The sequence below is a fragment of the Macaca mulatta genome, chromosome 18, assembly GCF_049350105.2.
Source record: "Macaca mulatta isolate MMU2019108-1 chromosome 18, T2T-MMU8v2.0, whole genome shotgun sequence".
Taxonomy (NCBI): domain Eukaryota; kingdom Metazoa; phylum Chordata; class Mammalia; order Primates; family Cercopithecidae; genus Macaca; species Macaca mulatta.
Genome location: NC_133423.1, coordinates 59,246,650 through 59,260,188, shown reverse-complemented (window position 1 = coordinate 59,260,188; position 13,539 = coordinate 59,246,650). Strand labels below are relative to the sequence as shown.

At 33.0% G+C, this 13,539-nt stretch overlaps 1 protein-coding gene across 1 annotated transcript in view; it reads right to left on the bottom strand.

Annotated features, from left to right (window-relative positions):
- Nucleotides 1–13,539, bottom strand: part of CCDC178 (coiled-coil domain containing 178) — a 483,853-nt gene that overhangs the window by 287,682 nt on the left and 182,632 nt on the right. The window contains exons 17-18 of the mRNA XM_001101213.5: nucleotides 10,934–11,079; nucleotides 7,260–7,419 (exon numbers count right to left, since the gene is read on the bottom strand). Coding sequence (XP_001101213.3) covers nucleotides 7,260–7,419; nucleotides 10,934–11,079 — 306 coding nt within the window. The remainder of the gene's footprint in view (nucleotides 1–7,259; nucleotides 7,420–10,933; nucleotides 11,080–13,539) is intronic.

The following is a 13,539-nucleotide window of genomic DNA, read 5'->3' as shown; positions in this document are numbered from 1 at the left end:
GTCTAATGGAAAGAAATCCCAAAATATGTGGCTTGATCAACTAAGAGATGTATTGATATTAAAATCACTAAAGTGGGAGAGGTCATAGTTAAAAGAATTCTTAACAAATATGAAAATCAATTTACTATGTAGAATATTATAGAAATAATTATTGAAGATATGGCTACAAAATTAAATGTAAAAGACTAAACACTTTCTGAAAGTGCCAATTTACATGGTAAAAACAATAACGGCACGTTAATGATAGGAAAGTCAAAATTCTTAGCACAATTAATTATGACCAGGAAGCAAGGAGGGAGAAAGGATAACAGAAGAAAAGAGGCCAAATTGTTCGTATTGTTGGAGTAAGTAAAAGTTTTTGATTTGTGACTTTGACAATTAATACAAAACAGATTTAAGAATACCTTTAATTATTTGAAGCAATAATATAACTAAAAGTAGAATGTCTCCATTTTCTATTATTAACAGCAATAAAAGTAAATAATAGTATACATACCAAAAAATGGTAATAATGATAAAAGCAGAAAGGTATCACAGAAAATATTAAAATGATAGAAGCAAGAACCAATAAAGCTATCATACAAATGAATCGAATCACTAAATAAGAATGGGTTGAAAAAGCAAAATCACTCTAAATATTATTACATAAAGCTTACAGAAGGCACATCTAAAAAGTAAGTCAGAATAGTCAATAAGAGAATGCAAAATTAAAGTACTGTAATACACAGAAAAGCGGGAGTTAATAGTATTAACTTTAAAATAATATAAAAGAAAGCTGCCATTTTATAAAAAAATTACAATCCAAATGATTATTTAATAATTATAGCCTATTATAGTCACTGAGTAACAACACCTACAAATATATAAAGCAGAGCCCACAGAAATAAATCAAGTAGGCAATTCAATACACCACGAATAGTCTATGACAGATCAAGTAGACTGTAATATAAGAACTTTCAATATGTGGAATTTTTAGTTAACCAGATTAAACTAATTATTTCATTGATTTAGTTGCTCAGAAATTGTCTATGGAGCAAAATTGGAGACTCCATGCCAATTACTTATTTATTTGAGACAGGTGTTCACTCTGACACTCCTGCTGAAATGCAGTGGCACAATCACGGCTCACTGTAGCCTCAACCTCCCAAGCTCAGGTGATCCTCCCACCTCAGCTTCCCAAGTAGCTGGGACTACAGGCCCATGTCACTACACCCAGGTAATTTTTGTACTTTTTGTAGTGATGGGTTTTCACTATGTTGCCTGGCTGGTCTCCAATTCCTGGACTCAAGTGATCTGCCCACTTTGGCCTTCCAAAGTGTTGGAATTGCAGGCATGCCCCACAGTACCTGGACCCCCGCCACGCAAATTAAACAGACTGTTTAACATAAATTTAAACAACACCTGACACCCTCCACTTTCAACCTGGGGAGATAAAAGGAAGTTTTTAAAATAATGATTTATGTCAGTTACTTATTTATTAATTGCCTCCGCCACCCCCGAAAAAGGCCTCAAGGCAGCTAAATTCCCTAAATTGTAATTGGGTCAATGTGCAACTAAAAACATTAAATGAGATCACTATGTATTTAAATTGCCTAAATTGTATTCAGAGAATACTTGATCATTTGAAAAATGTGTTTTTAATTGCTAAATGAGAAATAATGAACCAAAGTAGACAGCTCAAGTTGCTTTAAAGAAAGAATAACTTATGAAAGTCAAAGGAAATAATAAAGAAAAAAGCGAAAATTAATTAAAAAGCACAAAGAATATTTATAAATAAGAATTCAGAGTATACGGAAAAACAAAATGTAAAAATGTATCAAGGCTGATCAAGTAAAAAAAAAGAAAAGGAGTATGCACAAGAAAAGAAGTATGACTACATAAGTGGAAGAAATTAAAAAACTATATTTCATATACCTCAATGATAATTAATTATAAATCTTGTTAAAATAATTTTTTTCTAGAAAAATACAGCTTTGCAACATTGACTCAAAAGGAATTAGTAAACACTGATCACTGAAAATGAAAAAAAAAAGAATATAGTGTTAAAGTTTTTCTTCAGAAAAGAGCCAAGCTCCAGTAATATCTGTTAGGAGCAGTTCACCATGAATTCACCACACACTTCTTGTAACAGCTTCTATCTCGAACTCCCTTTTCAATCATGTTTGTATAGCAAAGGTAGTGTCTTCCTCCAAGGCAAAAGTTGGGTAAGTTTGCTAGAAGCCACCTGATAAAATTGGGGGATTCCTACATTCAGGATTTGTCAGCTGTGATAAAAACCTCTGATATATGTAGCATCCACATGGACCACTTTCATATCACCCCTGGAGTCTTGGAGCCAAAGGAAACAGTTATGCTGCCTGTTGTGTAGTAATAAAGTTCTTTGTCTCTCAGGCTGGAGTTTCATGTCTTCTTCTGCTAGCATCTGTGAAACTATGGCAGGCTAACTGGTTAACTTGCCAGGGTAAAATCTCAGACCCTTCACATATCTTGATGGTATCATGAGAGAATGTATCAAACCTTTAAGGAACTGAAATGCCCCATGCAATTTAACATAGAAAAAGAACTAAATAAACCTTCCTATTTCATTTTAAAAATGGTAGTAAATCTCCATACCAATATCTTTAAAAAAGTACAAAATAGAATTATAGACCAATAAATATTCTAAATTAAATGTTTGTAAATTAAATCTAGTATTAAAAATTTAATAAACCATAGCCAATTAAGGTCTATTTAAAGATGCAATCTGATATTTGAAAACAGTTATTTTAGTTGATCAAAAGAGAAAAATCACATATTTTGCCTTTACTCCACAGTGGGGTAAGGCATTGCAAAAGTGATATGATATTCTTAGGGAACATTCATTTTCCACTCCCACTGGAAAATGAATGTTTCCTGAGAAAATTATAATATCTAAACTATGTTCATTGGGTATTAGCACAACTATATAAGAAAAATACTAATTTTTAGAAAAATTGAAATGAACTACAGCCAAATAATTGCAATAGATGCCTCTAGGTAGTTAAAAAAAGAAAAGCTAAAAATGGTAGTTGTCAATGCAGAAAATAAAAAAATCTATTCAAATTTCAGATAGACATTGCTTTAATGTAGTATTAGCAGTAATTCTACCACATATCCACAAGGAGTGACATGATGCTAGAAAGAGATTCACAAGTAAGAGAAGCTTCTTCCTTGTTTCTAAGGAAACACTCAAAATCTATTAAATTTATATTTAGGAATCACCCATATCCACGCCCCATCCTTCCTCTATATTCTAGTGCTACTCTCTCCTGTTAAGTTCTTGTGATGATTGAAGCACCAGATCTGTGCAAAAACATGAGGTAATCACTGATACAAAATTACCACTCTTGCGGCCAATCTTCAAATTAAAAGGTTCATTCCTCAAACAGCAATAGATTTTAACAAGTTACTTTTAAAAAGCAATACAATAAGCCTAATTTATATAATTATGTGTGATTAATTGACGCTCAATCCTATCAGAAGTACTTTTAAAAGAAATATTAATTATGAAAAGCATGTTTCTAACTTAAAAAAAAAATCATGTTATAGTAAAATAGTCTTTGCGACAGGAAGGTTGTCATTAAGGCGAATTACTCTTGCCCGGGAAATCCATTGGTCAGCGCCCCTAAATGTTTCAGATTTATCACACATTCATTTCCCACAATTGAGACCACAGAATATGTCATGTTTTTTACTCAAAGTAATCTCTAATTTTTTAGAACAGTGGATAAGGCCACAATTTACTGTTTGTAATTTGGATGTGGTCATCATATTTATAATTTGAGTGTGACCACTATATGCAAGTCTGTTTTTTACATCTTCCATCTTCCTGCTGATGTGTCTTGAAAATGGAGTGTAGGGTTTCGGTCATTCAACATTGAGTGCCTTGAATACAGTAATACTCATGAAATAGTTGTGAGAATGCAGAAATGATGACTAACCAATAGGAAAATAATATACAAATTGTAATAATCATTAGAATATCTCAGAGATTAAATTTGTTTGAAATGCTTACTATTCCAGTACTTGGTGGTCAAATGAAACAGTGTATTAAGCTAAAACTTTTCCATGAATGGGTAAAAACTAATTTAATATCCAAATTTGGGACTGCTATAGCCAGAGGAAGAGGTATTTCCTGAGAGTAGAGAATAGGAAGCAGAATAAAAAGCAATTAACTCTACAAGGAATGGGACATTGTCTCTACTAGAACTCAATCTGGAAATTGTTCTTCCAGTGTAGTTCACTGTACTTCTCTCATAAGCTAAATTATAGAGGGGAGAGCAAATCTATGGAAAGAACACACAGAGAAAGGAAATGACATAGGCGATGCAGCAGGTTTTCTAACGACAACTCATAATAAATTACATCATATGTAACCTGCAATTTTGTATAGACCTTTCCAAAAGCAAGGACAAACATCACTAGCTAGAACTATAGTCCTCTGATGAACATGGTACACTGAAAATTTAATCTTAAGCAATGGCATTTGCAAATTATAGGCAGTTAGTAAAAATGCCATGACATTATTAAAAAATCTACCATTTAAGGATATCTGATATGGAATTGCCTACTGAAGAGAGATCAAATTTAACTCCAGAACCATGCTGTCTGTATGTTATCTGAAGTTTGTGTGTATTTTCTTGTTTTTATTAGCTGTTTGTATTTCTAATTCTATTGTGTGTTTTCTCATATGCTGCATTAACTCTTTGGCTTTTGTGAAGTATTTTATTAAACCATCCCTACAGATGATCCATAATTGTGATCAATTCTTTTACCCAAAAGGGACACCTCAGATTAGTAACATTAGATTTATAACAATGCCTTTAATGAGACTCTTTTCTTTGCAGGGATCCTTTACATCACATACCCATTTGCACCCTTACCACTTCCTAAACAGGGATGAGATCAGGTTTCTATGAGAAATCACATGGTCTTTTCATTATTTAACACTCAATAACTGATCATAATCATAAATAAATATCATCATTAATGATAAGGCACATCAGTCTCTAAACTCTGCATCTTCAAACTCTATGATTCTGGTCACATAAGGTGAATGCACAACAAAGAGCTATCCAAGAAACTGATAAGAGACAACTTCATATAAATTTAAGGTTATCTGGCAAGAACTGTTGACAGAGTTAACAGAATCCTTAAGTGCTAGAAAGCAAAAGATGGTTTAACCATTTTCACAAGAGTGGGAAGTATCAGGAAAAGGAAGAGAATGAGATAGAGAGAGAGAGAGAGAGAGAGAGAGAGAGAGAGAGAGAGAGAGACGCACAGAGCGAAAGATTGATTCAGCTTTTGCATCCAGGATGAGTTTGGTAAAGTATCAGGAGTATCAGGCTGGTGGAGTTTGAAGAGTGTTTCTGAAATGCTCCTGCTTCTTACTGCAATCAAGCATGTGGACAGCAAAATTATCCAAAAAAAGCATCCATTCTCTATTTATTTATTTATTCATTCAACACACATTTATTGGGTACTTCTGGCCAGACATGGTACTGAGCTTTTAGGATACAGAGAAGGATATAAAAGAAAATTCCCTCCCCTTAGAGAAGACATTATTATGACAGGAGATAGGCAGACAAAAAACAGGTATAAAAGAATTACCAAAACAAGTTCAGATAGAGATCAGTGCCCAGAAAAAAATCATGAGACCATATAACGCTTCCAAGTGGCTGGGGGTGGGTACAGTTGGGAGTAGAAAGGTAGGGACAGGCTTTTTGATGAAAAGAAATGCAAATCTCAGTGATTCAGAGGCTGGTTATAGAGGATGTTTTATTCATCTCTCTCCTGCTGACCATCTTTTGCCATTTCACTAATTATTATTGTTCCATTATAGTGCTGGAATGCCAGTCGATAAATGATTATTGAGACCCCACTGTGTTCTCAGCACCACTGCGACTGGAAAATGTGGTTGAATTCAAATAACTAATTCTACTGCTCTAATAAAATATGAGGTGGGGAAGAATGCTTAAGTTGGTAAATAACTTAAGCCTTCTTGTTTTGAGAGGTGCATTAGAGTATAAGCTTCCGCCAATCCATTCGTAGCTCACACATCTGAAACTCAGCCATCGGTTTCAGCAACTGCTCTAAGAAGAGGTATCACATATTGCCACTAGATGGCACCAATTATTTTCATATTTTTAGGTCAAGAAAATCTTTTTTTAAAATGTAATGGCCACATTTAAAAAAGAAGAATTTTACTTAGCATTGTTATTAATAAAGTATTATTCTCTTCTTAATAATTTTCTTATAGACAAACCACACCAATAGAACTAAAGAAGGTACATTCTTTCACCCGCACACTTGTTCATTCAATGTACATTTGTTCCAAATAATCTTTAAAAAAAAGTTCTCACACGTCTTTGGATATGTAAAAAGTAGGGAAAGTAATTGAAATATTGATATAATAATTGAATATATAAATATCATATTTGAATATATAAATAAGAGGATCGAAAATAGTTCATATATTGATACTACATATACTTTGAAAACTTTCACAGAAAAGAGTTTTAAAATAGTACAGAAATTTTTTTTGCTTTTTAGAAAAGATGTCCCATTGTGTCTTCCAAAAATGAGTAATATTTTAAATGTATTTTAAATATGGTACTAATTCATTACAATTAAATTTAACAAAAACTATTGCAAAATTTAAAATGGGATAGGAATCATTTAACTGAATGCAAACGTTTTATAGGTATAGCTTTATATAATTTGATTAATAAAAATTCAGGCTTAAAAGAAATTTTAACACAATTTCCCTGTTTCAAACAAGTAAATTTATAGGTCCATTAGAATATTATGCAAATTTTTTCTACAGGAAATGAGTGTGATGTATTTTCCTTCCTCAAAAAAGTGGTTGGTAAACATTCAAAGTATATTTATTCAGAAACAAATGATAACCATTCTCATTCTCAGGTCTTTCATTAAAAGCACAAAAGGACTCTGGAATAAATATAGCCTATATTTTTATATTAATAGACTTCAAAATAAAATAAAGTATGATAATAAATGAGAGTACACATAATATGCATTGAAAAGTACAATATGCTCTATGAATATATCATAATTACTTAGAAGAAACAATGAAAACTTACAGGTTTATTATGCTAACAAATTTAGTTTTAAAATCTCAATACCCTTGCTACTTCAGGATAAAAATTGTCTCAAACTATCTGCTAATTTGACTATCACTATATTTCTTTCATTTTGAAACATTCAAAAATAATACTCACTTGGGTATCTCGAAGAGTTTTTTGTCTCACAGCAAGGAGCACTCTAAATCTCTGATCTTCCTCAAAGATTCTCTCTTCACAGTCTTTTTTCTCTTGCATATAATGATCGAACACAGCTTGTGCATGTTCCCTTTTAAATCTCATAGTTACAAATTTGTTCCTATGAAGAAAGAATTCCATGTGCCACTAATCAATTCACATTTTATTTTTCAAAATGCATTTATGAGACATTTTAAAAGGACCCAAATGAAAAATCTTGAAGAGTCTTGAGCTGACAGGCCTTGGAAAAATTCCCCGGTTTTTCCCAAGGCTTACTTCCATAGGGCTACATCTAAATCATCCAGGTAGAAGAAAATCTATGGAAAAACAGTGGATTCTCTTGGTTGCCTGTCCAGCATGCTTCTGTTCTCTAAGCATTTCAAGAAAACCCCTCCTCCAAGCAGCATGTAACTCTAGAGATATATTCTGATTAGTCCAACCAGCATATGACCCATTGTCCAGGGGTGAGAAGATATATTAAGATAGCTCGAGGAAATGAGTGAGAAGCGCTTAATTCCATGTAGAAGAGCTCATACCCACTAAATGTGACTTACACATCATGCTTTCAAAGTTGCTACCAACAGCCATAGTGGAGAGAGAAAAAAATGAGTGCCCGGTGTTGAACTGTTGAATCAAACAACCCTGCAGCTTGCTCTACCAATTATATAAGATGACACCTTTTTTTATTGTTTAAGCTGGTGCTATGTAAGATGATGCAGTTTTACTGTTTTATGCTTCCTGTTACATAAGATGATACATTTTTTACTGTTTAAGCTGGTACATGAATAGGTGTGTGTATGTATGCGTGTGTGTACATGTCTATATTTTATCATTTGCAATTAAACACATCCTAATGCAAAGGTAAAATAACTTTTATGGTGAACTCAGTAGTTATGTAAGGAACAATACTAGTAGAAAAGTATCAAAACGTGGTTAAAACAATACTGGTAACAATAACTTGCTTGCCAAAGTTGAGCAGCAACTCAGTGTCCAGAATAAGGTATCTGAAAAAGCTCAGCACAGTCTTATTCTATCCACATTAGTTAACAAGTGTACTGATATATTTAATCACTTGCACCGTTAACTATAAAGGCAGCAAGACTAATATTTTGGGAAGGGCTAAACTAATATCTCTGCTTTTAAATAATATCCCATTTAATACAATAAAAACCACTCTATGAAATAATAATGAGATAGCCATCTAGAGTTGAAGAACCTAAACTTGGATAATTAATTAGCTTGTGTAAGCTCAACTAGTTGGTAAATGACAGAACCAGAATTCAAATCTAGTCCTGCCTTTTTCTGATTCAGCAGTTCAACATTAAGTACTCATTTTTTCCCTCTCTTCATTATAGCTGTTATCAGCAAATTTGAAAACATATCACCTTGTTTACACTTAGTGGATGTGAGCCTCTTCTTCCACAGGAAATAAGGTTCTTCTCCCCTTTCATCTGCATTGCCCTGGTATTTCATTTACATCATTCATACCAATAACATTCTAAATTATTAAGTGATGTCTGATCAGTAGCCAATGATATCGACATCTTGGAGCACAGAGAACCAATGAAATTCACACAGGAAGGAGCTAGTGTGACCAAAACGATAAAGTGTTCATAGTTGCTCCCAAAAAACATTGATATATCTTGACTACATGTACTTTGTTCTCTATACTGTTTTGATATTGAATTATATTAATTATAGTATTTTATTAATTATATCTACACAGACATTTTTATACACCATATACGTGCATATCTATGCAATAAAATGTTTCCTTTCTCACAGTGATAAAACAAGCAGACTTTGAAGTCTTATGGGTCTGGATTTTAATTTTCCACTTTCTAGTTAAGAAGCAATTATAAAAATTAAGTGAGGGTCAAGGATGGCTTTGATTGCCTTTATTTTTAACACCATATTTTAATTGTCTTGTATATGTGAGGTTTGTCTCCCTGCAAAGATCTTCAGACACTTGAAGATACACTTTCCCACTTGCCATTTATTTGTCCTTATTGGGACCTGGCAGTATGCCCACTATGAGTTCTCAATAAATAATAAGTAACTTGTTATGGGAAATTATTGAAAATATCAGTAGATTATTCATAAAACAGCTGATCTTCCTTTGTAATCCCATTTTAGGGGGTTAGTTGTAAGGGCACACACTTGGAACAGGATGGAGCTAAGCTGAAGCTAGCTCTACCATTACTTAAGAGTGTGATCTTAGGTTCCCTGAGCCTCTATTTCTCAGCATTCATTGGAAATGATACAATTTAACCATTGGCTGTAAGAACTGGATGAGACAAGGTACACACATTGTCCAGGATATACCTGGCACAATAGCAAGCAGTTCAATGGTAGCTTTAAATATTATTTGACATTATATATCATCACTGCTAATTAATAGTTGTATAAGTAATTCCACAGTATTGGCTAATTCTTTTTCTCCTTTTCTTGTTAGAAGGCAGGATTTTGTCAAGTTTAGAGAGAGAACTGATTCACTGAGACATGGAAACCACTCTTGTCCAAAAGGCCATATGATCCAGCTTCAGAAGAAGTTAGGATTGAAATGGGAGGAAGCCAGAAGAAAAGATTTTCATCAGCTCCTGAATTAGATCTTTATAAGTTTAATGTAAGTTATATACATTTATATTTATATCTTTGAGTCCTAAGATATTCTGACAGGTGTTAAACAAGGTGGATAAATATCTTTAAAAGTAAATGATATGTTTTCCTGCTTTTTCACATAATATAGTGAATACGAGTAGTCTTTTTCAGATAAAGCTGAATTACCATGTTGAAAGTAAGTTTTACCCTATGATAACAGCTAAACAAATGCTTGATGGGGACATTGACGTTACTCCATTAGAATGCATGGCAACAGGCTGGGCATAGACATTTTTTGACACTTTGTCCCTCAAGCATTATGATTTTGCTAATGCTTGTAGTAGCCTTCTTTATTTAAAGCAGACCATTGTCCCTAAATGTGGCCAATGCATGTTCCTCTAATACTCCTCCAAGTCCAGTTCTCAATGTTTTACAAGACAGGAAATGAGAAGCAAAATGAGTAAAGGAAGAGTAAATAAGTACTAGGTTAGGGTCTATGGATACCCAATGAGCCTGAGAGTATGATCATTCTCCAAGCCAAAGACCTTAGTAACACTGAACAGTTATATCCCTGACTCATGAGGTGACTGATAAGAAACTTTGGAAGATGATAAATTTGAATACATTGCATGAGGTTTTATAGAATATCTGAGTCTGAACTCTTACCTTGAAACTAATAAAAAACATTTGGGTGAAAAACCATAAATTATTAAACATGACATATAAAAACCGATACATCTGAAAGTAATGAAGAATATTATTGTTATAAAGAATAAAAGTTCTCCTCCTTGGAAAGGGAGAAACATTCCAAGTTATTAAAATAAGAACAAACCCAGAGAAGCAATAATGAATGAAAGCAGTTTATGATTATGCTTTTTAAACTAAAATTAACAAATACCACACATATATTCCACACTATGTTATAATTAAAAATATGAACCATTTTAAGAATACATTTTAAATATGGAAATTTCATCTTATTTCTTTTATTAATATTTTTAATACACATATTTTGATAAACTTTAAGTACTTACTTTAACACTTCAAGTATCTGATCAAAACTTTTCTTTTCTTCTTCTTTTGCTTTTAATTCCTCATTCAATTCATTTATTTTTGCATAAAAAATCACTGTCTTACTTTTAGTTGCTTCTAAGTCTTTAAAAATTGCTGAGCGTTTACTCTGAAAAAAAAATACAGGAGTGTTTTATTTTAAATACTTGGATTTTCAAATCTCTGCTATTCAGGGACACAATTACATTGGCTGTGTGAACAATTAAAAGTTAATAGTGGGCCACACCTGATGGCTCACTCTTGAAATCCCAGCACTTTGGGAAGCCAAAGCAGGAGGAGCCAGGAGTTCACTTACAGCCGGTAGTTCAAGACCAACCTGGACAACAAAGCCAGCACCTGTTCTCTACTCAAAATTGTTTTAAATAGCCAGGTGCGGTGTTTCACACCTGTAGTCCCAGCAACTTGGGAGGCTGAGATGGGAGGATCATTTGAGTATAGGAGGTCGAGGATGCAATGAGCCATGATTGCTCCACTGCACTCCAGCCCAGGTGACAGAGTGAGACCCTGTCTCTAAAAACCAACTGAGGTTTATATTCTCTACAGTTATATCTGATTAATGTTCTAAAAAATAAAAATGTTTATTCTCTCTGCCCTACACAAACTTGCTCCCCTTTCCAAACACACACCTAAATGCACACTTTATAAGCATGTCATTTCAAGATGCAAACATGTGGTCACTGGTTTTCAAACATGTACGAAGTCCATTGGCAGGCGGACAAGAATATATATTGTTCTGATCTTTCCAGCAAAAGAAGGCAATACTTACTACCAGCACAGTTTTCCATGGTAGGCCTGTGCAATTCCAGAATGAACATTTGATTGTGCATCTATTTTTGTGTCATCCCTTTATGACTGTTGGTGTTCAAATGGAACTTAGTGACTCACTGATTGACTGTTATTGAATTGTTCCCCACATTCAGCATGGCTGCTAATTAGTGTTACTCTCCCAACTGATTCTACAGATCTCAATGGTTCCTTCTGCCTCCACTATCTTCTATTTTCCCCATATGCTTCCAAATACTTTCTTTACTCATAGATTTCAAGAATAACAACTAATATTTTATATTTATTTTCCTATAAAACCATACTGTTTGTCTAAGATTTTGAACATTGGGTACTGCATTTGAATTTTCACATACTTCCTGCTTTGTTTCCTTCCTTTTCTGGAAGTTCTGAAAATTTTCTACTGATAAATAAAAGGATTTTTTTCTCCTTATACTAGAATGCAGTGGAAATACAGCTAACTAGGATTTGTTGATAGGCCCATTGGAGTATTAAGTTATTTGGCGGGGGGATCGGGGGGAAAGTAAGCCCAAAGACAGAGAGCAGACAGGTGTGAGTACGGACACTTTGAGTACTGCATGCTCTCTATCCCTAAACTTGACATTTAGATCAGATTTCGTCATTCATTTCTTAGTCTTAGCTGAAGATTCTCTTCTTCAAAGGAATCTGGTTTTGTATAGTTTTGCATATCTTTTAGCACACTGTAAAATTTATTTAGCTAATATATTTATGATCTTGTCATCTATGCTCATAAGCAAGATCACCAATGGATTTATTTCTTGTATTATTAATTTTTGGTTATGATTGCAAGATTTTAGTTTCATTATAGAATGACTTTAGAAGATTTCCATGCTTTCTTATGCTCTGTAGGTGGTATTTGTAGAGAGATTCATAAAGTATCTTGATTGATTCTTGGTTTTATTGGTAGACAAATTAAATTTCTTCTATAATCATTGATCTATTCTTGTGTTTTATTTCTTTTGACCCAGTTTTCACCATTTGTATTTTATAAATAAATGATACAATTCATATAGATCTTAAAACAAATTCCCATGCAAAGTAGTATTCAATTCACTGTGTATATAATTATACCCCTTTTAATCATTCCCATGGCTGTTAATTTTCATTTTTTATTCTTTGCCCTTAATAAATATGTTAAATATTTTTAGATTTTTTAAAAAATTAAAATCATTTATTGGTAATCTCAAAATAATATATTGGCCTATGTCATAAATTTTGCTATACAGTTTGTCATTATTGATCATGTATAAATAAGTGGTAATTGATATTTTAGTTATTTCTTGGCACAGAAGCAAATTAATAAAAAATGTGATTCGGTAATTTTTCTAGTAGTGCATATACTTTTTATTTCTTATTGCCCTATATTTTTGTTATTGATTTCTGATTTTAATTCATTGTATGCAAACTTGGGTGACATGACCAATACAATAATATAAGAGCATCTATTTCAGTGCCAGACTGTCTGGGTTGGAATTGCAACTTTACCACTAATGAGTTGTATGAACACCTGTACAAGTTAATTAAAAAATAATGCATCAGATTTCTCAAATGTAAGATAGAGGTAATAGCACACTCTTCATAGGCTTATCATGAAAATGAAATGATGAGCTGTTATGTCTGTGCACTTAAAACAATGCCTGACACACAGAAAACATGCAGCAAATATCTATTATTATTTTCTCTGTAATTTTTTTTAATATTTCTTTTGAGGCCCATTATCAGGCAAACATTTTAAAAATGATATGAAGACACCTCCCTCTCATGG